The 25,754-nt window shown below is 33.1% G+C and overlaps 1 protein-coding gene across 3 annotated transcripts in view; it reads left to right on the plus strand.

The window, feature by feature from the left end:
- The window catches only part of LOC118186602 (uncharacterized), a 570,669-nt gene extending 545,586 nt beyond the window's left edge, over positions 1-25,083 (plus strand). For all 3 annotated transcript variants that reach the window (XM_085816679.1, XM_085816680.1, XM_085816681.1), the window contains one exon: positions 20,519-25,083. In XM_085816679.1, the coding sequence (XP_085672805.1) occupies positions 22,087-24,732 (2,646 nt within the window). In that variant the 5' untranslated portion in view covers positions 20,519-22,086 and the 3' untranslated portion in view covers positions 24,733-25,083. The remainder of the gene's footprint in view (positions 1-20,518) is intronic.
- Positions 25,084-25,754: the final 671 nt, after the last annotated feature.

Genomic DNA, 25,754 nt, shown 5'->3' on the forward strand with positions numbered 1-25,754 from the left:
ACTCTGACCTTTACTTAATATGTTCTTACAAAAAAAATAAATAAAGTTTGTAGACAGTTTCGGGACATTGGTTAGGGGCGCTGACTGGCGTAAAGGGTCTCGAATCCCGAAGAAGGATGGATGTTTGTAAATGTATAGTGTCTGTGTGGCATGGGTATACTCCAAATATTCGGCAAACCGAAAGTCCTCTCGAGAGGTTTGATAGTAGGTGAAGAAGGGATTGCAGACCCTTGGACTCTCCATCAAAATTGGTGTGGAACTGAGTAAAGTCGCACTGCCATCTGTATAATGCTGTCAAGCCTCTTGCCAATGACAGGTGCATTCTTGCACTCTTTGCTACGATGAATTTCGTGGGCTTGTTCTGATGTTTCTATCAGGCAAGTGAGATAAGTCACAGTAACGAATTTCTTTTGTTACGGATCTTATTTAATTGCATTTTTTTTAAAGTTTAATGAGACTTAACAATACTAGCCTTAATTTATTTTATATTTTTATGCATAGAAATTATACTACTTTCACCTAAAAGTAATTATTATTTTCTTTCCAGTATTAATAAATAATCATACTATAGTATAAAATGTCCAACTGTTTATATCTAATCTTAACAAATGATCATGCTGAATTAGAAAATATCCCAAATACCTGCAGATTTCACATCGCTAAGTTGGTTAAAGTTGTCTCTTCGCAAAGCAGAAATGCCCTGAAGTTTAAATTCTAAACATTAGCTAATGGATTTTAATTTCAGCGAATGAATTGTCTTACAGTTAATTTCGGTTATGCAACTTCATTGATCGCCAAAACTAAATTACAAGAACCATTTTTGGAGAAAATCCTAAATGACATAACAGAATGAGTAAAAATGTAACACATAAAAGCCCATAATGGTAAAGGTAATAGAATATAAAAGCTATTATTTTTGTTGTTAAAGAAGAATAACACTTCTGAGGCTCGTGTAAAAACCAGATAAACAAAGATGGCACGTACATATAACACATACGTAAAAATCGAGAAATGCTACTTGCTTTTGAAAGTAGGATTTTAGTTATTTATTCGTATTTTCCGAAAGGCAAAACCATTTCGGGTCTACTTCATCAAAAATAGCATTAGACTTTTTTAAAACAGTCTATTTAAACAAAAATGGAAATGATCTACTGTTTTCACGAATTTGAAATTTGAAAGCAGTCCCCTGTGATCATAACTTAAAAACAGCTTATTAAGGGAAGTTGAGAAGAGTCAACATACGTCTTTACTCATATATTATTCCCTGCGTATTACAAATAAGATATAAGTAATGCGGAAATTCTCGATTGTTTAAATATATTATTCAATAAAACAGAATTAATGCAACAAGCCCTCTACCATTTTAATACATTATTCAATAAAACTGATCGCATGCCTAATATTCTACAAAGTTTTTAATACCCTTTCACAGCTAGATACAACGAAATATGAAGCACGAGGAGACTGTAATATTTTACGGAATTATATTAACTAATCTCAAATTCAGAAATATAGCATATCATTTCGGTAGTTCGGATCAAAATTTAAGCTGGAACTCTGACACAGAGAATTTATGTAAAAGCATTTGCAACGTTCTGATGGTTTAGTTATCATGTATATTGGAATAGCAAGCCATGTACAATATCTGTAAAAAACTAGGACAGTCTATCATAAATTCAAGATATCTTTACAGTAAAATTTTGTTAGGTTCATTTTTAAAGTCTAATTTCTTAATCTTTGCTTAAATGAATTGCAGTAGGGATTCATGTTGCAAGTAACTGAATGCCAAAGGCAAAATTTACTCTTACCTATTCTTTCTAATCTTATATTAATTATCTATCTACCCCTTTCAACTCCACTTCGCTTCAACTTCTCGTTACATTACACAAATATCGTTACTTCATTAATAAGCCAATTCCAGAGAGAAACGTTAATTATTTCACTTTCATTCACCGAGGAAAAATTTCTAATTACATAGCAAAGAAAAAAATGTATATCTCGGATGCATCTGGATGGAGCATATTACATCCTTTTAAAGATAAATCGAACTGCCTGGAACTGGAGTTCCGAAGAAAAGTATAATTTCACGTTCCACGAGCGAACGAAGGCTTAAGGAACCCAAATATTTCATTGGTGAAGGGAGAAGAAGAAATTCCCGCCCACCGTAGCTGTTGGTGGCGGGTGAAATATATCCCTAGCTCACGGTTAATGCAAGGAAAGACAATAGAAAAGATTCGGATATGAAATATCCGCTTAAGAAGAGGACATCCTCGCGATAGTCGGACACTGCGATTAATCTTGACTTGAAAATGCCGAACGAGCTCGCTGCAGGTGGTGCCCTCTAGTGCAAGGTAGAAGAAATAGCAACTAGCAACGTTATGGTAATTTCTTTATAAAATATTTTGAAGCGGAGAAGTAAAAATTGACTGTTACAAGCCATTTATAAACTGACAGCAGTTTCGCACACTTCTTAAAACATAACATAAGTAATACTCGAACGTCTTTCACTATTGCTGTTCAAGTGAGGCAAAGAAACATAATTCCAAACCCATTAATTTACGTTCTTATTTTATTATAAATTTATGTTTAAAGCTTGCGAATTTTATAGTGTTTATATTTAATACTATGCAAAAGAATATTTGTTCGGCATTTAATTTCCTGGCTTAATTAAAAGTAAATTCCTAAGCTTAATTAAAGGAATAGTAACTTAATTCAGTTCAGTAAAGATTTGAATTAAGTTAAATTCTTTTTAAAACTTGAAAGCAATGAAATATGAAGCACGAAGAGAACATGTGATAAAATTTTAGAGAAACTGATAATGTTTACTTTTCTGCACATTTTATTCAACAAATTAAAATCGTTTACAGTACTGACTATCCTATTTTGAACTTTCCAAAAACTTTTACGTCGTACACGAAATATTTTATATACTTACCTGTTAAATAAGAAGCGGGGAAAAATTCTTTTCTGTAATTCACTGTCGACTATAAATAACAAGCTGGAATAATTTGTTTTAGTTAATATTTTCTATTGTATATGTGACCTGAAGCTTTACTTTTGCTTCAAATTACATTATTTTTGGAATTTTCTATTTTTATAATATTTTCTCATATTTATATGCAGGTGTGCTTTGAAGCAAGTACTCTCTACTTTTGTTGTATTTTCATATTTCATATTTGTTTCGACGTTAGCAGCGTTTGTAATGTTGTAACGAAGTCGTTTCAATTTTTCGATATCCCTCAGCTGTAGTGCTTATATGTCCTATTTAATTTGGCAAATGTGAAGATTGTAATATTCAAGAGATAATTAATTTTTCCACGCAGCCTGACAAACAGCCAGTTTGTATTTTCCCACCTCAAGTGACATAAGGTCTTTAAGTTATCTTTCAAATAATAATCTACATCTTTATTTTATCATTAGTAACATCATTAATTGATATGACTTATAGTAAATTCAATTAATGTGATTTCTAATACATCTGACTGATATATCTTATGAACATTACTGTAACTAGCAAAAACAGTTTCTAACGTTATAATTACACGCTTCAGTATAGAATAATCACTTACTTTTATTATATAAGGAATACTTCCTGCAGATATCATTTTTGGTGTCAAAAAATACGAAATTCTGCATCAGTCCGAGTGCTTAACTATTTTCATCTGACAATTAAAAATTAACTAATCATTTATCAAATGAAATATATACATTTGTTTACTTTGCGCACCTTTTAGCTTTGCTGATATATTTATAAAAACGTATTTTGGCGCACTTTCTTGGCCAACCTATAAGAGAATATCTTGTGGTGTGGTGGTGGTGTATTTAATTATGGCAAAGCACACTAGGGCTATCTGCCTAAGGGAAGGGATGCCTTCGCGGAGGACTTTCTAAGGGAAACTGGCTCGTATACACGTTACACATGGGGAAAACCACGAAAACACTCATGCAGCCAGCCCGTTCACGGGATTCGAACCTCAGACCGAACTACCAGTGTTCAGCGACTTAACCGCTCGGCCGCTGGTGGGCAGAATATCTTGTGACAATTAAAAAAGATGATTAATACATTTAATAAATAACTGAAATCTGGAAAAGTATTAGCTATATTTTTCGGTATGTAGTAATTTGTTCACATTTATATTCACCTCCCAATTATCATAAATGATATTATTGTAATATCATATTTTTCCAAATAAATTCTTGTTTATTAATTATTCAATTTATTTCTATAGAAATCTCTAACATTTTTAATTTCAAAAAATTTATAAGGAAATTAAATTTATAAAAAATTTATATTTATAATTTATGTAATTTCAGGTATGCGTCTACCAGGTAGTCAAACTCCGTAATACTTCAAATGATAGTTTTATTAATTTCTCATAATAAAAATAGATGTCATGATCAGATTTTTAAAATAAAAAGAAAAAGAATGAAGAAAGAGAGAGATTTTATCAAATAACGAAATGAGAAAAACCTATTCTAAAAATATTCTGTTTTTAAAAAAAGCAATAATTGTAAGGAGACAGTTCTCTGACATTCACTACCTCACACTGAAAATACAAAATAGGTAAAGTTCAAACTTTTATCTCTGTTCGTGAATTCTGTCGTTTTAAAGCGAAGTTCAGATAACAAATGTGATATTTCTAGACACAGGCTAGTCTGCATCTGTCTCTATGCGTGGCAGTGATAGACAAAGATCTCAGATTAGTTCCCCTTTCAAATTAGAGTTAATTTTTTAACTTCACACTATTTGAGAAATAAAATTAGCATCACGTGCAAGAGAAGACATTAAGCCCAGACTTGGAGTGATAACGCTTTTCCTTATCTATCTCTATTACTTTTGTAAATTTCAAAGCGTGGTCTTTTTTTTTTTATTTGCAGTCTAAACTGAAGGTGAAAATTTTTTCCTGTCTAGCTCTTTATAAAGTTTCCTTTTTTTTTTTTTTTTTTTTTTCCTCCCATTTATTTCTCCACTTTACTTTCGGTTCTGACAATCAACGTACGCCACTTCCTTCGCCTTTTCTATTTAAAAAAAGACGAAAAAAGAAATGAGGATGTAAAGTAAAATTCCTATAATTCCGTTCCTTAGAGTCAGATCATGTTATTCCAATGGAATCTGAAAGGAGTTTTCTCTTTAACACAAGTTTTCTGTAAGAAATTGAACTCTGTAAAGGGAAAAAGTGTAATAAAATCAATTTATGGTTGGTATTTGTGTTAGAACTAAGCTTCTAAAGGATTCTGTATATTAGTCTGCATTCTTTCCGTATTAGAATGGCTTGTGTTATTTACATAGCTGTGCATGTCCAATACTTTGTTATGGGAAACTACAATGTATCGTTGTCTAAATGGATTAAGTATTCCAAAGTACAAATATTATTTGTGTAGCATTATAGTTCAGATGATACATATGTGATAACGCTTCAAACCAAATTTAAGAGTACTATACTTGCCATAACTCGTTCGTTAATTCTTAATATAGCTCTGATTTGGGAAATATGCTGAAATACAAGAAACTCCATTGTCTTCACTAGTAGGGTGGAGTTTCGTTAAGAGCAATGTAATACAAAAATAAGAAAAAACATCAATTGCTTTCAATCATGTATTAAAAAATACAAAATATCGCAATTAAATTTGGAGGATTAGTACGTGCATGCAGATATGAAGCTCTATTCCAACATTCCGTATACTGATGTAGACAATCACTGTGATTTATATCACCCAATAGACCAAACGGCCACGCCTTCAGACGAAACGACTTATTTTGCCAAGTCCCTTCAGGTGCTGCAAATACTGAAATTTGTATGGATTGAATTTTAGCCGCTTCCGTAAAATTTTCAAAACTGTAATGCAGGAAATCACTAGTTCATAACACGTCCTCGTTGTTAATTTCTTCATGCTTATTACAAGGCCTGTTTAACTTTTTATTCAAGAAAGCGTAATTGAAGCCTTGTAACTTTTCACAAGCAACTCGTATTTTTAAATATCTTTGTCAAGCGTAATAACTTTGGAGGTGAATAGAAATGTAAGTTGAGCCACGGTGACGAATTCCGTTTTGCTAAATTTTTATGCCCAAAACGCTTCCTCAGTTGCAGATTTGGTCATGTTGCCTATTCAGTTAGGTGATACATTATAGCAGCCTATTGGAGCCTCAGTGCTTTTTTTTTTTTTTTTTTTTTTTTTTAAATAATTGAAATTGTACACATTTTTGTAATAAACCTCTACACTCTTCTTACACAAAAAAAACTATCTTACACAAAACAAAACAAAAAAAAAAAAAAAAAAAAGAATTTAAGTCATATCTCTTATTCCAACGAAATGAAGGGATTCTGCCGAAAATAAATTCTCAGTTGCAAAACTTCTTTTCTGAGCAGGTTGAAAACAAATCTTTTGTTGATATTCTGTTCTTGTAATGACACTCGAGCTTTTAAAGAATTTAATATGGATTCTGTTCCTATGATACTGTCTGTCATTCAGTGGCGTAGCTAGAGGGGGGCGGAGGGGGTGGCCGGCCTGCTGCAGCACATTTTTAAGAGCGGCTTTTTTGTGCGAAATACTATTTTGTAAGGGATGGTCAGGTCGATCATCGAGGTAAGTGAATAATAATTAGATTTGAAACTGCTATGCAGAATTAAATTGAGAAGAAAAAGAATGTTCACTTTAGATCAAGGTTTCTTAACCAAAGGTGCTCGCAGCCGTTGGGGCATCCTAGGGGGTTCTAGGGTTCTAGAGAATTCTAACATTCTAGATAATATTTTCCTTTTTTGTTTAAAATAAACAAATTACACACTTTAAAAATTACACTCATTTTCATAGGTGCGTGTGCAAAATACAGTGTTGATGCAAGTATTAAACGCAGCATAGTGTTGATGCAAGTGTTGATGCATAGTGTTGATACAATTTGATATCCAGTTTCAGTATCTGATGCCAGCCTTGGTCAATAGAGAGGTTGTAGAGCAAGAATTTTACAAGTAACTATACCTCTAACATCTATGGTCTAAATGTAGACATTCCATTTAGACAAGATTTTGGGATCACTAGTCGTGGTCTACAACAAGTAATGTCATTCTCAATGTGTAATTCCTACTGAGAGTTCCAATAGGTTTTCCCAAGTGTATCAAGATTTTGTTTCTTCTGAGGCTAGCCATTCGAGAAATAGTGTTTCTCAAAGTATGGTGTGTGCTACGTTTTCCGCAATTTTTAGTTCTGTTTCACCAGTTTTGCTTGTCTAATCTCGCCTGTACTACAACTATTCCATAGTTTTGAACTGTAATTCATCATCTATTTGTTTCTTGTTTCTTATGAATAGCATATGTGAGATGACGCTGCAAACAAAACAGTGTCAGCGTACTTGTAATCATGCGCATTTTCAACGTTTCTGTATTTGCTTTTTAATGCGTATATGTATTTGCGTATTTGCTCAAATGTATTTACATACCCGCGTTTGTGTGGTGTAACTATGTTAGTATCCTGTACTTGTAAGTGTTAGTGTCAGCGTATCTGTAAATATTGTGTATTTGTGCATTTGTCCCAGCATATATAAGCAGTGTACTGAAAAAATAACACTATTAATGTCTCAATATCACCAGCATTTCTATAGTAGCATATTTTAATATTAGAAATTATATATATCAACCAACCCATGCATAGCTATTGTCCTCCTGTTCTCAGTGTCAGCGTTTTCGTAAACACGTGCACCTATCGGCAATTGTGGCTTTGCTTTTAAAGTGTATGTGCATCTGCGTATTTGTATATGTGTAAAAGCGTATTTGAATTTTTAATGCGACTCTGTTTTTGTAAGTATCATGCACCTGTTTGTGCTAGTGACAGCGCATTTGTAAATATCTTGTATCTGGTTATTCGCGCATATGTATTTGTGTATTTTCGATTGTATTGTGTATTTGCTGTGTACTTGTAAGTATTAGTATCAGCGTATCTGTAAAAATCATGTATTTACTTCAGTATTGTGCATCTGTAAGTATTGTATTGCAAGCACTTGCATCGGTGTATTGCAAGAATAATCAACATCACCAGCATTTCTATAATAGTACAACATTATTTACATAATAGGAGCTTATATATCAATTTATATATCAACATGCATCAACAACTGTCCTCCTGTTCCCGATTTTTATACAATAATATATTCGATGTAACTGTAAACACAGCAGTGTCAGCGTTTTTGTAAGCATATGAATATGTCAACATTTGTGTATCTACTTTTATTGTAGCGTACTTGTATATGTGTAATTGCGTACCTGCTTTTGTATTGCAAATCTGTTTTTTTTTTTTTTTTTTTTTTTTTTTTTTTTTTGTCAGTATCATGCACTTGAAAGTATTAGTGCCAGCATATATGTAAATATCATGTATTTGGGAATGTATACTTGTGTGTTAAGAGATTATATCGCGTATTTGCTTTTGTAGGAATTGTGTACTTGTAGTTATCTGTAAATATCTGTTATCTGTATCATCGTATCTGTAAATATCGTGTATCTGCTCCAGTCTTGTGCAAAGAAATTTTTATTTTTTTAACATATTCTATATATTAGCATTTTTATAACGTCTGTTAGTAAATCGCATGTATACAAATCACTTCTGCACTATTATTTGCCTCTGTAACGTATATTGTTCACATATTTAGATATCAAGAGCATGTCTCCCAAATTAGTATGTACTGTTTATGTGGGTTATCGTGTTAATGCTAAGTATTAATGTATGCGTAACTGCTATTCTTTTTGCTAGTGTATGTTCACATGCTCTTTCTTCACGTCTCCTCTCTCCTCTACTCTTCCTCACTTTCATTACTGTCATCTTTTCTCCTCTTTTCTTTTCCTTCTCTCTCAGCTCCTGTGTTTATTTATGTTTATATGCATTTGTGTACAATCACAACATTATGTTATTCTATCACCTATGTAAAGCTGAAACCACTCCTGTATGACGCTGTAACCTCTATGTTTAAATCAAAATAAACTCCCGGTGAAGCTTTCTGGGGCTCCAGTGAGTCGTTGCTTCTAAACAGGGGAGGACGCGGGACACACGCCTGCTTACCTATGTTAGACACCAGGCGTTCCCGTCCTCCATCACCTGTCACCTGTCTAATCTCACCAAGTTTGGACTGTGAAGCTTGAAAAACCGCAGAGATCATTAGTTGAACATGGTGTATGTCAGTGATAATGACAGGAACTGAGAACAGAGGAGCTCTGAACAAAGGATTAGCAACAGCTAGCTGTTTCCCCGGAATATGCATTAATTTAAAATTATGTATTTGCAATCGCATTAACAATATCTGGAGTGTTGGTAAGGTATCGTCAAATGATTTGTGAGCCACACTCAACGAGGGCTTACAGTCTGCTTGAATTTCTAAGCTTCGACCAAAAACAGAATAATGGAAAGGCTCACAAGCATGAATACAGTTTTTTCTATTTGCAAGTATCTGTAATCCGCATGTTGTCAAAGAATAAAATACAGGTTTATTATCCTGCAGGAGCATTCCACCTAGTTCAAATAAACAAGCATTACTAGAAAGGGATATTGGTTTGTTTTTCTCAAATAACTGCAACAGAGCGGTTGACTGAAATAGACATTTGACTAGCAGAAATATTCAATAGCAATGGCCATCCCATAGCCAAATGGTGTCTTTTTTCTATAATTTCTCAAAATTTATTGAGAAACTTGCACAAATCTCATTACATGTGTTGCCATAATCAGAAATCTCATCAGTTCTTCCTTGTTAATGGGTATACGGAAACTTGTATTTGCTTGCGCTTTAGCTACTTCTGGTGAGAGACCATCAAATCAGACAATGTGATCTAAATATTTTAATGCTAGTAGTGATGTTCAAACTTTCTGTTTGTTAAATTTTAATCCATTTTGTTTGGTAGTCTGTAGGGTCATAATGAATTTCTTACAATAGTGATCAAGTTCTTGTTCAAAACATACAAAGAGACTGCCCAGCTTATGGAAAGGCATATAATAATTGCGGAAAGCAGAATAATTTTTCCAGTATTTTCGCGTAAGCCAGAAAACAATACGTAGAGAGACAAACCATCAGGTTTCCTCAACTGATTTAACACATCCAAACATTGCTTGTATTGGTGCTTCTTTCTTTTACAACTGGTTAAAGTAATTGGTTACAATAAATTAGTGTTAATGACCAGGCAGTTACTTCCAAATTGGATATTGGTGCACAGGTAAATGTTTTACCTTTTTCTATACTTCAAAAATCAAATGATATTATTAATTCATTATTTTGCCCGACATCGATAAGTGTTTATACATATACTGGTGATGCTTTGCCAGTTGTTGGTGAGTGTATTATGAGGTGTTATATAAATGACAATAACCATCTTACAAAGTGATTATTGACTTAATTCAACGGATTGTGTCACCTAAATGTTCTGTAAATAGTGTGCATTCTATTTTTTCAGCATTGCGTCATACAACTGAAAAATATAACGACGTGTTTGATGGAATATGCAATCTCCCTGGCAAACATAAAGTCATCCTGCAGTAAGGATCTGTACCTGTTATAGATGCTGCTTGAGAATACTAATAGTTCTAGAAAGCTAAGTTAAAAAAATTATGAGAATGAAACAAGACGGAAAGAAGGTTCACAAGCATGAAGTACAGTTTTTTTTTTCTATTTACAAGTATCTGAAATCTGCATCAATTAATGTTTATTAGGTTTCTTCTCCGATTTATCAGATTTCTTCTCATGATCAGCATTTGTCAAAACTTAAGAGGTCTGAACTTTTTCCTTAACTGACGTAAAAATGTTTTCTATCAGATGATGAAAGTACTCACTTGTGTACATTTATTACTCTTTTTGGGAGATATCGTGTTCTTGTCATGCCTTTTGATCTCAGTTGTGCACCTGAACTGTTTCAAATGATAATGAACAGTCTTATCGAGATATTACCGCATCTATATATATTCATATTTTGACGCTATCATTACGCGCAGAGAAATACTTATGCTTAAATAATAGTACTGTAATCAAGAATTGTATTGATTTTGCTGCTTGTAAATATGGATCTAGCTATACTGCTTAGAAAAATTGTTATTCTGTCTCTTTTTACTCCTCTTATGACTAACAGCAACAACCTGTGCCAATGCAGATGATTCTGACATAGCATATGAGTATAATTTGGAAAGTTTGGCTGATTTGCAATTATCAGTAGTTCTCTGTAAAATAAGTTCTGGTTCTCTAAGCAGATGTTCACGAATTACACCGTGTTGTGTAATACGATCTTTTATGTTGCAATTAAAATTTCTTGAATTGACCTGGATTTATTCTGCTTTTGATAAAATAAATGTTCTCTTTAAGAGATGTACTATCAGTCTAATTTACACTTTTAGGACACGTCTTTCTTCAGAAGTGTCAGATGGGACGGAGTGTTTACGTTTTCTTTATGCTCACTAAAAGAAATTTCCACGTGGACTTTCTCTTGTTCTTGTTCAAGAAGAGCTTTCAGTTCTTCAGTAGCACTATAATATTAAAAATATATGTATTTTCCCTCTTCTTCGCTCATTGTCGTTATATATACACAAGTCGTTTTTTGTGTTTACACGCCAAAAAGAGAGAGTAAAATAAATTTAGCTTCGTATTTAATATGTATCGAAATCTGCGCATATTTTTAATGGTTTGGTTTATTTAATTACGGCAAAGCATGCGAAGGCTATATGCCTAAGTATAGAGATGCCTTCGGGGAGGTTTTCTAAGGCGAGCTGGCTCTTACACATGGGGAAAACCACGAAAACGCACATGGGGCAAATCGAACCCAGGTCGCAACTACCAGCGTTCAGCGACTCTACTGGTGAGCCATGGTTCGTAATGAGGAATCGAATTCTTTACGCAGGACATTTTTCCGCTTGTGCTCATGTTCATTATGAGGGACATTCACTATACGAGGGCATTCGTTACGCAAAGCACTGCTGTATATTTTTGCTTATATTTTTACACTGCCTATGCAATCCGAAGTCTTATTCTAAACTCATAAAACTCAAGAAGTTGAAAATTAGTTTTTACTGTTGCAAACAGTTTGTCTTAACAAATGAAAAAAATTGAACATAAGAAATCTTCATTCGGGAGCTTTACAAAGTCAAATGACTGGTAGTTCGGTCCGAGGTTCGAATCCCGCGAACGGGCTGGCTGCATGGGCGTTTTCGTGGTTTTCCCCATGTGTAACGTGTATACGAGCCAGTTTCCCTTAGAAAGTCCTCTACGAAGGTATCCCTCCTCTTAGGCAGATAGCCCTCGAGGCTTTGCCATAATCACACACACACACAAAGTCAAATGTGAAGTGTTAAAACATGCCTCAAAATATTCTCGTAATGGTACAAAACTGTGACACAATGCTCAATATATTTCAGAAACATTTGGAACTTTCTTCGAAATTCGATGAGTTAAATTCTTTTAATTAGAAAACATATCCTATCCCAATGAAGGAAAAGTAATTTCTAAGAGGCTCAGTATCAAATTTTTGTTACAGATCTTTAAATTGTGCGCCACCTATTTACTAGAATATTTTGATGTTAAAAGTTTCTGATGATGATGTATGATGTTAAAAGTTTATGTATGATGTTAAATAATAAAAATTTCGAAGAAGAGATTTTTTTTTCCAATAACCAAATTTTGTTACAGATTCTTAAATTCTGTGCTCCACCTATTTCCTAAATTAATAAAATATCTTTGAAAAGCACAAAAATTCACCTAAATCACGCAATTATGAGCATTCCGTGGGATCTCGTTAACAAATAGTCACTAAATCATAGTACAGACTTTGCTGTGTTTCGTTCTTTTGTATTTGTCCAATATTTTAAAATATTTTATCACTGTTAATAAAAGATAGAATTTTATTTAATGTTGAAAAGGTTTATTATGCATAATTCGTTCATATCTATAAACGTCGAATTAAGCATCGCAATACTTCAGTCTCTTTGCACCATCGGATAAATCGGAAAACAATATCTAAATGAAGTTTACTCCGAATCTTTAACTTAAATTACAGTTTTGAGGCGATATATTTAAACTTAATCGAATTTTGCGTTCATTATACTCATCTGATCATTACTTTTAATTCTGACATCATAAAATACATCTTTCATAACGTCCTAAAATTTTCACAAGCTATTAAACCGACTATTCGCAACCTTTTAAAATAAAAACTGTAAAAAATATTAAATAAGTGATTTTCTACAATTTTTTAGTATATCAGTTTTAGATTTGAGCGCAAAAGTTAACGTTCATTGAACTATTAGTTGATTTAGTCCGTATCTAAGCATGATGAAGCATTCTTAGTGTGTACAGTATCAGATAAAAGCATTACTTCCTGTTATTTGGCCTTGTAGTGGAGAAGTCACCGTTGAAGTTGGATGGTTGAAAGAATTCAATAATTGCCCTTGTCCGGTAACAGAAATATTGCTTATAGAGCCCTTATTTCTAATTGGTAGATTTAGTTTGAATGTTACATTGTTTGCTCACTTTCACAAGTACGAATTTACATAAGTCGCGTATCACGTAAAGCAGGGCTTACTTCACTGAAATAACCAACCCGTTCGAATAAAGGAAATTTAAGTGTTAAAAAGTCTGAAAGGTTTATAAAACGCTGGACTACTTTTGTATAATGAAAATGAGTATGGTTCAGAAATATAGTTCATTAGTTAACAATTTCAATTATTATTTAAAGTTTTGTAAAATGTTTTGGGCGAACATCTAAATTATAATTAATTTATTTCTTAATTTTTAGTGTCGTAACCTTCAATTAATTTTTATGTGATGTCCACTGTTTATTATGTAATCAAAGTACCATCTACGTTAAAGCAATAGTGACAGCTAAAAAATTGGGCAATTCCAAATATTCTTTTTAAATGTATACGTAACACATGATTCTACTCTAAACACTTGAACATCTTTGCCCATTGCATATCAGATACGATACCAGGGGTAGCGAAACTTCATATCAGTAAGAGTCGCATATTGGAATTCAGTAAATTTCGGAAGTCGCAACTAGATTTGCCAAAAGCCTTAATTCCATAATTACATCATTTTAAAAGTAGCAAAATATGTTTAAAATGGAATGAAACGTGTGATTTTAAACAATCATTCAACGGCAGTTTGCTTTCAGCGTGTGAGATATGCTGAACACAATGCGAAGTATACACCTATCTTTGTTTTCTGTTAATTACAGCTCGATGCGATAAAAGTGTTCATTTTTAGTTTTTAAGTACTCCTATTCTTCTGCGATATCTTCTTGTATATATTAATCTATCATGAAAGTTCGAATTCTTAAATCTGCGCAGCAGCGACTCAAATCGTTTTTCTGCTACCTCAAAATTATCTTGAAATTCCCCACCATTTCATTCCACAGCAAGTAAACCATATATCAGTTATCCTCAAATTTTACGGATTCTCGAAATTTCTATATTTAACCCCCTGTTTGTTCTAAAGTGTGACTTACAGCAGATTTATTCGATATTCCCAAAGCTTCTACACTCATGTCCATAAATTAAGGATAATGCAAAATCAGGCAAAGGAAGAGTTAGAAGCAAAACAAATTTGACTTATTTGTAAACCTTATTTATTAAACAAAAGGTAAAGAGCAAAAAAAGATGCTATATGTTTGATATTATTAAAAAAATTAGCGATTTTTCCTCCCTGGAGCAAATTACAAAAAACACCTAATTACAAAAAAAAACAATATTTCATGGTTGGTATGATTGGTAATACATTGTGTCTCCCAGACGATGCAATACAGTCCGTACAACGCCTAGGCATGCTGAGTATCAAATTATCGATCTGATCTTGGGGGATATTACATCACTCAAAAACCAATGCTCTCCAACGCTCCGGTAGACATGTAGGAGGAGGTTGACGGGCTGCAACTCGTCGGCCAGGCATGTCCCAAACGTGCTCTACTGGATTCAAGTCCGGTGAGAATGCTGGCCAGTCCATACGGGTGATATCCTCCGATTGAAGGTATTCGCTTACGATGTTTGCACGGTGAGGACGGGCGTTGTCATCCATAAACACAAATTGTGCGCCCATGGCGCCCCGAAACAAACGTACATGTTGTTCCAGAATGACGTCCCGATAGATTTGGCTTGTCATGGTTCCAATTCGGACACGCAGGTCACTTCTGGAATCCAGAATAATTCCACCCCAAATAAGGACTCCTGCACCACCGTAACGGTGTCGTTCAATGATGTTTTCTTGGTGGTAACGTGTATATGGAGCTCTCCATATGAAAGTCTGCCGAGAATCAGACTGCAAGCTAAACCTGGACTCTTCGGAAAACATCCCACAAGCCCACTGTTGCGGTGTCCACAATGCATGCTCTCTACTCCAGGCTAACCGCAGGCGACAGTGAGTTGCAGTACGTGGAACGTATCTGACAGGTCTACGAGCATATAGACCAATCTGCTCTAAGCGTCTGTACACGGTCTGCCTTGAAATTGTCGTATCAGTGGCTGAAGAGAGCTGACGAGACAGGTCTGAGGATGTGCTCTGCCTGTTTCTTTTAGCAGTAACTGCCAAATATCGGTCCTCATTTGGCGTTGTAACTCTGGGGCGACCTGCGCTGTAACGTCTACTCACATTACCATCATCTTGGAATCGTTGCCAAAGCCCGGAGGTGACACTCTGGGCAATTCCAAGTTCTTCTGATACTTCCAGTTGGGTGATTCTACCACGTAAAAAATCATCCAAATGCGTCCTTTGTGTCATAACTATTCGGTTATTGCACTGAAATGCTTATAAAGCGCCTGCGAACAATTTTACTTCTTTGCCTGTATTCCTTACATATCACTCTCTTACACTCTCGTCATTGTGACGTACCATCGGTGTCATCTGCTTACTTCCTGAAATTTCCATATGATTCTTGAAGATGTGTGTAGTGATTTTACAGGTGATATATTTATTTTAGAGTTCGATTTCCGCGTGACTCCGAATTATCCTTAATTTATGAACATGAGTGTAGTTACCATAAATTTCTCATCAATTCAGACGTAGAATTAACACCTAAATTATTTTTAATGCGCATCAAATTCTGTATGATGCTAAAAGTTTCTGATGCATTACATATGTTTTCTATTCCGCTCACATCACCTCAATTTATAGATCAACTCAATTTAGTTTCTACTTTTCTTCTAAAGCATACACAAGCATCCATCCATCCATTTGTAAAGCATCCATAAGTAAATGTAACTAAATAGACTAGAATATTTGATGGAATAAGTACAATAATTTTATTTATTTTTATGTTTCTGAATAACATTATTGAGTTTCCTAACTAACAAGAAATGAAATAAAATAATTACACTTGTACATTGATCAGTCTAAATTTGCTAATAACTTTGTAAAAAATGAAATAAATTAATTACTTCCTTTTAAATAATGTGATTAATTTTAATTTACAAAATTCCTCACATTTATTTTATTTGCATGAGAGCCGCACCTCTAGCCTGCGAAAGTCGCGCTGTGGCCACCCTTCCTATATTAATATAAATATGTATTAGTTAATTTACTTTTACACTTTTTTTCTCTCTGATATATCATTTTAAGCATGAAATCTCAAATATGTTAAAACCCAATTATTTTACATTTAATTCAAAGTAACTTTGAAATACTTATTTTTAGCTTTAGAAAAAAGTTTAAATTCGTAAAAGAACTGATTAAAATATATAAATAATTACAAGTATTAAATAAAACCGTGTTCATAATTGATCAGTTTAATATTTTGCTTTTCTAAAATTGTTTCGAGAAAATTAAAGGAGTAACATTTCTTCGAGATGGGGTAGTACATTCAAGTTTCAGTTATTTTAATATCACTTAACCAAGTGTACTATTCGTCTTGGTCCTAGAGTACTCACATAGATTATAGATCCCTCAGATTACGACGACTACAATATCCTGAAGTTTCCACTGTACATTAAATCTGCTCTTCGCTCTTTTTTACTTCCTTGTACGAAGTAAAAAGGAAGTATTGTAATCGCTAAAAGATTCAGGCACCATATTTCAACGAAAATATCCATTTTGACCGCTATCGAATGCAATTTAACGATGTTTTTGCGTGATATTTTTACGTAAAGACAGAACAAAATACTCTTTTCCTCCAAAAAAATTATAAAATTGCTTTAAAATGAATTCTGAAGAGAATTTTTCGTGGCGTCTGTACGAATGTATGTACGTACGTACGTACGTATCTCGCATAACTCAAAAACGAGTAGACTCAGAACGTTGAAATTTTGTATATAGGTCTGCTATAACATGTAGATGTACACCTCGTATTTTGGTTGCAATCGGCCGCACCAAACGTATATAAATATATTTATATATATATACACTCTGTTACCCGGCTCAGTGATCTCCGTTTCTTTACTCTTATATGTTTGGAAATTGTACATTTTTTGCTTTAAAAATGATTGAATTATGTTGTTCTTATCTTCCGGTTAAGATTTTTATGCCTTTAGTAAATCTGTATGAAATATATTTAGAATTATCAACAATTTTAAAGTTGTTTAAGTGCCGCTAAGCTTAATAATTTTTTTAGATGGCAGCCATTGCTTGTTTACATTTGAAACAGAAGGATAGTGAATTTGTTGCCAATCTAGAGAAACTTAGCTTCGCAACAAGAAAGAAAGATAACGCCTTCATTTATTATTGCGAGTTAAATCATGCTTAATCCATTCTGAAATTTATTCGAAGAAATAAGTGTTTCAGATTTATTTCGTAATTTTAAATGTAGATATTTTGAATTTTTATGTATTTTTGCCTTGTCGCGAAGTGAGAACTGAATTAATTGAATGAGAAATACTCAATCGTCTGTGAAAAAACTGTTTCTTTTTTGTTATTGTTGTTCTTTGCTTAATTTCTTTTATACATCGTTCTAGCTTTATTATAGTATTTGAATAGAACATATGGCAACGATTAGATCATTCTTTAAATGATATAAATTTTGTACATTGTGAGTTATGAACGAAATATAATACTGTTAAGTGAACCTAGCACCAGAGTGTCGCTATGGTAAACAAATGGAGTGAATTTTAAAGAATGCATTTATTCTATTGTGGTTTATGCGCTGTCGGCGAAATAGATTTAATTCAATCCAATAAGTTTAAATGAAATGCAAGAAAAATGCGTATAATTTAATATTTCGTACAAGGAAGTCATGTGGTGTACACATCAAATTTTTTAAATCAAAAATTCTCACAAAGTATTATTTAGATGTTTCAATATGATTTTAATAGATCACATTATGATGTCATGTAACCAGTATGTGTCTTCACCAGTCAAAAGACTTTGTCTGAAAAAGACATGGTGTTACTTATGTAAGGTTCTGGATAAATTAACTTCATTTTGCTCGCTAGATCTTTACTTGAACGACTATTCGCTGAGTTCAAACTGTATAAATTCCAAGTCGTAAGAAGGGTAAAAAGACCCTTTTATTCAACTCAAGAAGGAATTTACAAACAATATTCTCGGTGCTTACAAAATTAGCCAATACTTTTTGCTGCAACTCAAAGTAGAAATATAAAATTAAAGCGTTAAATATTCAGTCGAAGTTGCACAGAGATAATTAACGCGAGTTGGCTCTCAGTCTTACCACCGAAGATCACAAACTGGCAGTTAATAAGCACAATCGTAAAATAGCAAGCTTAAATCAGCGAAAATTTTCCAGTCTCTTAATTCTATGTATAAAAATGTAGCTTTCATTTTCCTTGTTCGAAGAATAGGTAAATTTTTAGTGAAAATATACGTAATAAATCTATGTAAATAATCGTATACATTTCTTTTATATTTATATGTTATTGCTATTTATTTTATTTATACGGCATGAGACTTCCCCATTTGCACTAAAATGTTAATTAAATTGTATATTAACTCACGTTCTCTATTTTTCTGATATATGTGCAATGATACTCGCACCTTACACCTTATAATCTACGAAGTAGTTTCCATCAACCAGTTTATGTACGGTAAACCACTCATGATCCTAATTTTTTTTTTAAAAGTCTGTAAAATTGCAAGATGGAAAGCTTAAGGATTTCTGAAAAAAACCGTAAATAAATACATGTAATGCTCCTAAGAACAGAATTTATAATTCAGATCAGTTGGAATGCGCTTTACAAAATCTTTGAGTCCCTAAAACACCTAAAAAATTAGTTCTTTGCTTCTACAACACGAACATGGGCTCTAATTAAACGCATTTAAAGCTCCCTTTGCTTATAATTACTTATTCCGTTGTTTATTTAGATGTTTTTTATTTCTACCTTTAGTTCTGTCTTGGTTTATGAAGACGCCTTATTTTATTCGCAGTTAATTTTCGTTTTCTTCACAGTCCATTTATTTATAAACAATTACGTCTTTGTTTCCCCTAAGCTAACTTAAATCATACAAAGCACCAATCAAAGGTTTCTTTCATTTGATTGTAAACATGTTTAAGCTATTTGAAAAGAAAACTTTAAATAAATGTTTCATTTAAAGATAGTTATATATATATATATATATATATATATATATATATATATATATATATAAGGCTGTTTTAACCCTCTCTATAGTTTTTTTCTTCTCTATTTGTGCTTAAATTGACAGAGTTTTCGATGAGAATTATTTTTACCAAATTCTACAGAAGCTTAAAGAAAATAAAGAAATTTATGATTTTTTTATTTGATTAAATATATCCTAGTTCCGAAATTTATTTTGAAGAAAATTAGTCTGATTAGTATTAAGTACTTCAAGGTTTAAAAGATTAAATGAGCAGTATTAATATAATTCTGATTTTAAAAGTTAGAGATTTTTGTGAATATTAAATATTGAATAACTATTATTATATTGCATTGTGTGTTAAAGTAAATATGAAGGCTCATTATGTCCCACTGAAGCTAAAAATGTAGAATTCAATTAAATAGTGACAAAAATAAAAACTAACTATAAAGTATAAAATGTCATTTAACTTTTTCTGGATTAAATCCAAATGTACACCTTGATTGCTTAAATGTTAAACTATATGTATAATGCTTTGGCTATTTTTAGGGATTACATGTGATTTCTTCAATAGTAAATCTATAAATAATATTTATAGCTTTTTATTCATAATTTTTTAATCATTCTTTTTAAGCAAACAGCAAATGTATATATTTTCTGTTTATTCGTTAAAAATGTGTCTATTTTTTTTTAAGTTTTACTTAATCGTTTGCATAAATGTGATAACATGAAATTCTGTTCTAGTAATTTATTTCACGTTATGTACTGAAATAAACCACGATAAAAATTTTAGAAACAGAGAGAAAAATTTCAGGTAGATAATATAATTAAAATCAGATATGGTAATTTATTTCATTTCTAATATTAAATAAGGATGCTATTTGTATTATTTATAGATAGCATTTCTCCTTATTGAAGATTATATTTCTTTATTTCCATATATTTAAAAATTACTTATTATTATATTTATTTCCATATATTTAAAAAAATAAACAGTTGTACTGAATGATTTAATTCATTTCATATTATCTTTTTCAGGTGATGTTGTGGATTGAAATTACCACCATTTTTGAAGAAAATACTTTCTATCAAGAGAACAGCCTACTCAAATTAAAAATCAAGCAGCAATAAGAATGATGCTTTAAAAGCACTTATTTACCTGAAACTACATCAATTAATAGCGAAGCAAATTTAAAGGAGACAATTCATTTCCCTGCACTATATTGGATATTTTCAGTTTAGAATAATTTCAGATCTAATTAGTTACACGTTTCACTGATCACCGAATTTTCATGAAATTATCCATCGTGAAAAATGTTCGAAGCAGATGTCGTCAACTCACAGTATTGATAAAATTATGAGATAACTATTTGCTGCCCGCATCCGGAAAGAAAGAAAGGTGTATCACCTATCTGAGACAGGTGTTTTATCAAATTTCTGCATTAATGTGAAATATCTGGGAGCGTATTTGTGTAGCGAAGCATAAAGTTCTCGACTACCAAAAAATCTCTTCATTATTTCGGAGAAACTCTTAATTAATATTAATTAAAAATAAAACACTTCATATATTTAAACAAAACGTTATCATAAAGTTATAACACATTTAATGAGAACTGTAAATGTATGCTGAAATTGAAATTATTACTCTTCCTGAAGAGTAAGGCCTGCAGAGTTCTACCGAATTTTTCAGAAATTAAGCTAGCAGTGAAACGAAAGAGAACAGTTAACGAAATGTCTGATGCGCATTAAACGAATCTCGAATCATATATTAAGGTCTTAACTCAGCAATCCGACAGACTGGGATATTAGCATAATATTCTTGAAGCAAATCACGTTCTACAAAGTGAGTCTCCTGATGTTTATGAAAGCCAAGCTGTGATGAATAACACTGCGAAAACTGACATTAGGGCTAAGGTAAAACTATGTGGAGTAATGCTGCGGATAGTAAGTAATTAATGAGGTTTAATGGCGGCTCATCCGGGTCTCTGAAGCAGCCGCAGGAAACGTGGATTCCAAAGTCAAGGAGAAAGGGAGAAAGTATTACTACCCGCCCCCAGCGCCACAGGATGTTAGCTTTTTCAAAGTTTGTTTAGCTTCAAATAGGAAAAAAGATATTAACACTTCCGGCTGCAGTTTGCGCGCCACCGGAAGTATTCGTTCAAAGCTCATTCACACTCCTTTAATTTCCTGGCAGCAAATTGGGTTTGAAAGTCAATAGATGTTTCGAGCGCATTCAGTGAAGTAAAAAGTTTGATCAAATAGCTATGCATGTCTCTTTGATCTATACGATACTTGCTGATTGAATAACAGCAAAACTTTTACACCTCTAAGGATTAACTTACCTTTGAAAGGTAACATTAAATTTCTTCTTGTACTGACATTAAGTTCTGTGTGTAAATTTACGCTGTGATAGTGCTATGAGTAATGGTGACTTAAGGAAATCTGCTTTAAGGGAAAGTTACATTTAATTTATGAAAGCGTATTTTTGATCTTTAGAGAGCACTTATACTGACTCTTTCTCTTCAGTGTATATCTAAGGAGTAAACTCTGCAAGTTAACATCAGAAAACGGTGTAACCAATCTTATTTTATTTATTGAAATTTAATATGCTAGTAGATAGCAAAACCACAGAAACTATGAAAACCTTCGCAATGCTACTGTCCTGGATATTTAGTTTTATTCTCTTGAATGTCAAAGACGTTTCCAGCACTTCTGTTCCGTGTCCGAGTTCTTGTTATTGCGATGCCACTGGTGACTATGTGAGTTGTGTAGGAGATGGGTTATGGCGATTTCCGCTGGACATTCCACCAACTACTAAAAGACTCGAATTACGAAATTTTCTGACCACGGAAATCTCTTCACAAGATTTTAGCAGCCTAACTGAACTCCAGGAGCTGAAACTTCAACAGTCTCGCATCGAGACCGTAGAAAATTCAACTTTTGTATCGAATACGAAACTTGAAAAGCTTGATCTAAGTCAGAATTCTTTAGCTGTACTCTGTTACTCAGTATTCAAAGATCTACGACGTTTGCGTCTCCTAGATCTGTCATCTAATTTCGTGGAATTCATAGAAGAAGCTTTCGTGGAATTATTAAACCTTGAACAACTCAACATAAGAGACAATAAATTGTCCCAGTTAACAACACGTACTTTTGTGGGACTTCACAAAGTTCAGTACTTAAACTTAGATGCCAACAATATTTCTGCCATCGAAGTAGGTACGTTTCAGTACCTAACGAATCTCGCTCATCTCATCATCAGTAACAATCCCCTCACAACTCTCTCAAGGCTAGATTTTTTTGGTTCCAGACTTCAGTACATCGATATCTCCCATGTTGGACTGGACAGAATTCCTCAGAGCTTAACGAAATTCGTTCGCGATCTGCGTTTAGCAAAAAACAACCTCACTCACATCAGCGCGGGTGATTTTGATAGTTATCCTTATTTAGGTTTGCTGGTTCTTGATGACAACTGTGTTAGCGAAATCGAAAATGATGCTCTCGGAAGGCAAGAATACCTCATGAGGTTATGGCTGAACGGTAATTGTCTCACAAAAGTCCCTCCTAATCTTCCACCAAGTCTTTTGGCTTTGTATATGGAGGAAAACAAACTGACAGATTTACCAAGTTATAGTTTCAAAGGCTTGACTCAACTTGAGCAACTATTTCTTCAGCGCAATGAAATTCGGAATCTATCGCCGTGTGTATTTTGTGATCTGATCAGTTTAAAAAACTTGGATCTACAAGCAAATCAAATTGAAAATTTAACTTCCGGCGTGTTCGCAAATTTGACTCAACTACAAACATTGGATTTGTCTCAAAATAATCTCAAAATAATTGATGCGCGGTGTTTTGACAGTCTTTCGAAGTTAACTACATTGCAGATGTCCAGAGTTCCAACAAACGTTCAATTAGATGAAGCGATGTTTGACGCTCTACACAGTCTCCTAAACTTAGAGGTATACGATAGTTCACTACTTGTTCAAACCATTGTTAATTCAACGCGCATGTTGCATGGTTTGAGAAACGTACAAGAATTAAATATTATGCATAATCGCATAATAAAATTACGATCTGACTTTCCCTCGTTTTTCCCTGCCCTGAAAGTTATCAAGATGAGCGGAAATTTGTGGCAATGTGATAAAGATATAAAATGGCTCTCCAACTGGATAAGACAATCCAATGTTCAGTTTTATAGCAGTTATAACATACGTTGCGCTACACCGCAGAATATCCAGTTGAAGCCTTTGATGATGCTGACAGACACTGACTTTGAAACGTCAACGATTGAGTTAGAAGCAACAGTGAGTACAGAAACTACTTCAGTCATTGTTTCGGTAAAAAGTACTGAGATTGTAAATGAATCTACAGTTCTCTTTAGCTCATCTGTTACGACAACGCTGTCGTCATATAAAAGTATGAAAAAAGAAATGAGTTATGAAGAAACAATAACACCGTCAGACGTAGCATCGCATATAACAAACGCACTTGAGCCAAATTCGATGTCTGCCGATCCATACAAATATGAAATTGTAAATAACGAAGAAAACAGCCAAATTCCTGCTTATCTAACTAGTGTTACACCTGAAAGTTATTCACCAACGAGCTCTCTTCTTGAAATGCTTTCCACTACTTCTGCAGAAGATACTACTGTCTCACCAACGCAACCTCATTACTTAACTCCAGAAAATACTCATACTAGCGAAGTCAGTGTTTCACTGACATCTACAACGATGAAAACATTTTCGGAATTTTCCGAGCTCAGTGACGTAAGTAACAGTTCCGATGATTTCAGGAACAATAGTGTTCAGACAGTATCTCCACAAAGACGTGTCCTATCTTCGCGACTTCGAGTTGTAACTGTAACTGGAGAACAAAGTGGTTGGGATCACACTACTACTATAGCAGTTTCAGCTGGTCTGGCAGGAGGCTGTTTTTTACTTCTAGCTGGAGTGCTGACGGCATTTACTGTGTTTCGTCTTCGTCACCGATATCAACCAGTCAAGCACAGAAACATGCGCCGCAGTAGTAGCATTTCTTATTATCCACAGAAAGATGAAGTCTCCATTGTGACACTCACCGAAGGAACTGTTGGCTTGAGAACAAATTCGCATCACGGTTTGGGAAATAAGTTATACTACATCATGGAAAACGGCGGAGGATCGGCCGATCCAAACAGGGACGCTCTACCTGATCCACAACTCCAAGAATTATTGCCACATTCTACAACAGAAAACTGTCGTGTTTATTGAAAACTATTCGACTAAAATTCGGAGTCTTGGTCTTATGAAATATAATCTTCATTGCAAGAAAAAACTTTTTTGATCAAACGTTCTATCATTAATCTGTCACCATATGGAGACTTTATGAAGAAGAGTATTTAAGACTGGTATTTTTATACAAACATATATTATGTAAAACTTGTCCTCTTCTTCAATACGTTTTTGGGTAGATATAATATCTATCCTTTCTTGTATAAATGACGTTGAAGCAACAGGTAAAAACTTTAAATCTCTTTATGAAAAAAACTACTAGCAACAAAGAGATTATGATTTTATTCCATTTTTGTGAGCTTTGTGTAATAAAAAGTACATACATCTGCACTGAAGTGAGAACTTTTGAGTTCCTCATCTAATAAGCTTGGAATGCTAATGAATTTCAGCGGCATTCCAAGGATAATTTGTAATCAATTTACTGATAAAAAAAACTTAAATTATAAAAACTCTCATATCAAATAGCTAAAAATAAATATATAATTCTTATATATTTCTTTCAAATCTCATATTTTAATCACATTTAATAAAATTAAAAACATTATAGCTTTACAATATTAACTATAGTTTTAATTAAATGTGTCTACCTTATCTGCTCTTAAAAATTTAATGAAAATATTAATAACATCTTGTATAAATTTAATATTATGTTTTTAGTTTGTTAAACAGCCACTTAAATTGCAACACTGATTTTGAAGTTTCCTTTAAGGATGAGAATTTTTATGATATTTTTTACCAACTTTATTAATATATTTGAGACTTTAATTATATTTAGCATTCAAGTTTTCATTTCATTATGTGTTAGCATTTATAGAAATTTATCAGAAATATCTTTTTTCAGCTGTATATTATATATATTAAAAGAAAACTTGTTTTCTGATTTCTGTTAAGCAAAGAAATATTTTCTCTAGAAATTTATAAAGGAATCCAGCATATCAGGCAAAGAAGTGATTAGTAAGTATACAGACGCTTCCGAAATGATATGCACATTTATATGCTAA

The sequence above is a fragment of the Stegodyphus dumicola genome, chromosome 5 (genome assembly GCF_044657685.1).
Source record: "Stegodyphus dumicola isolate Sdum_Otavi_A_Nest chromosome 5, ASM4465768v1".
Lineage (NCBI taxonomy): Eukaryota > Metazoa > Arthropoda > Arachnida > Araneae > Eresidae > Stegodyphus > Stegodyphus dumicola.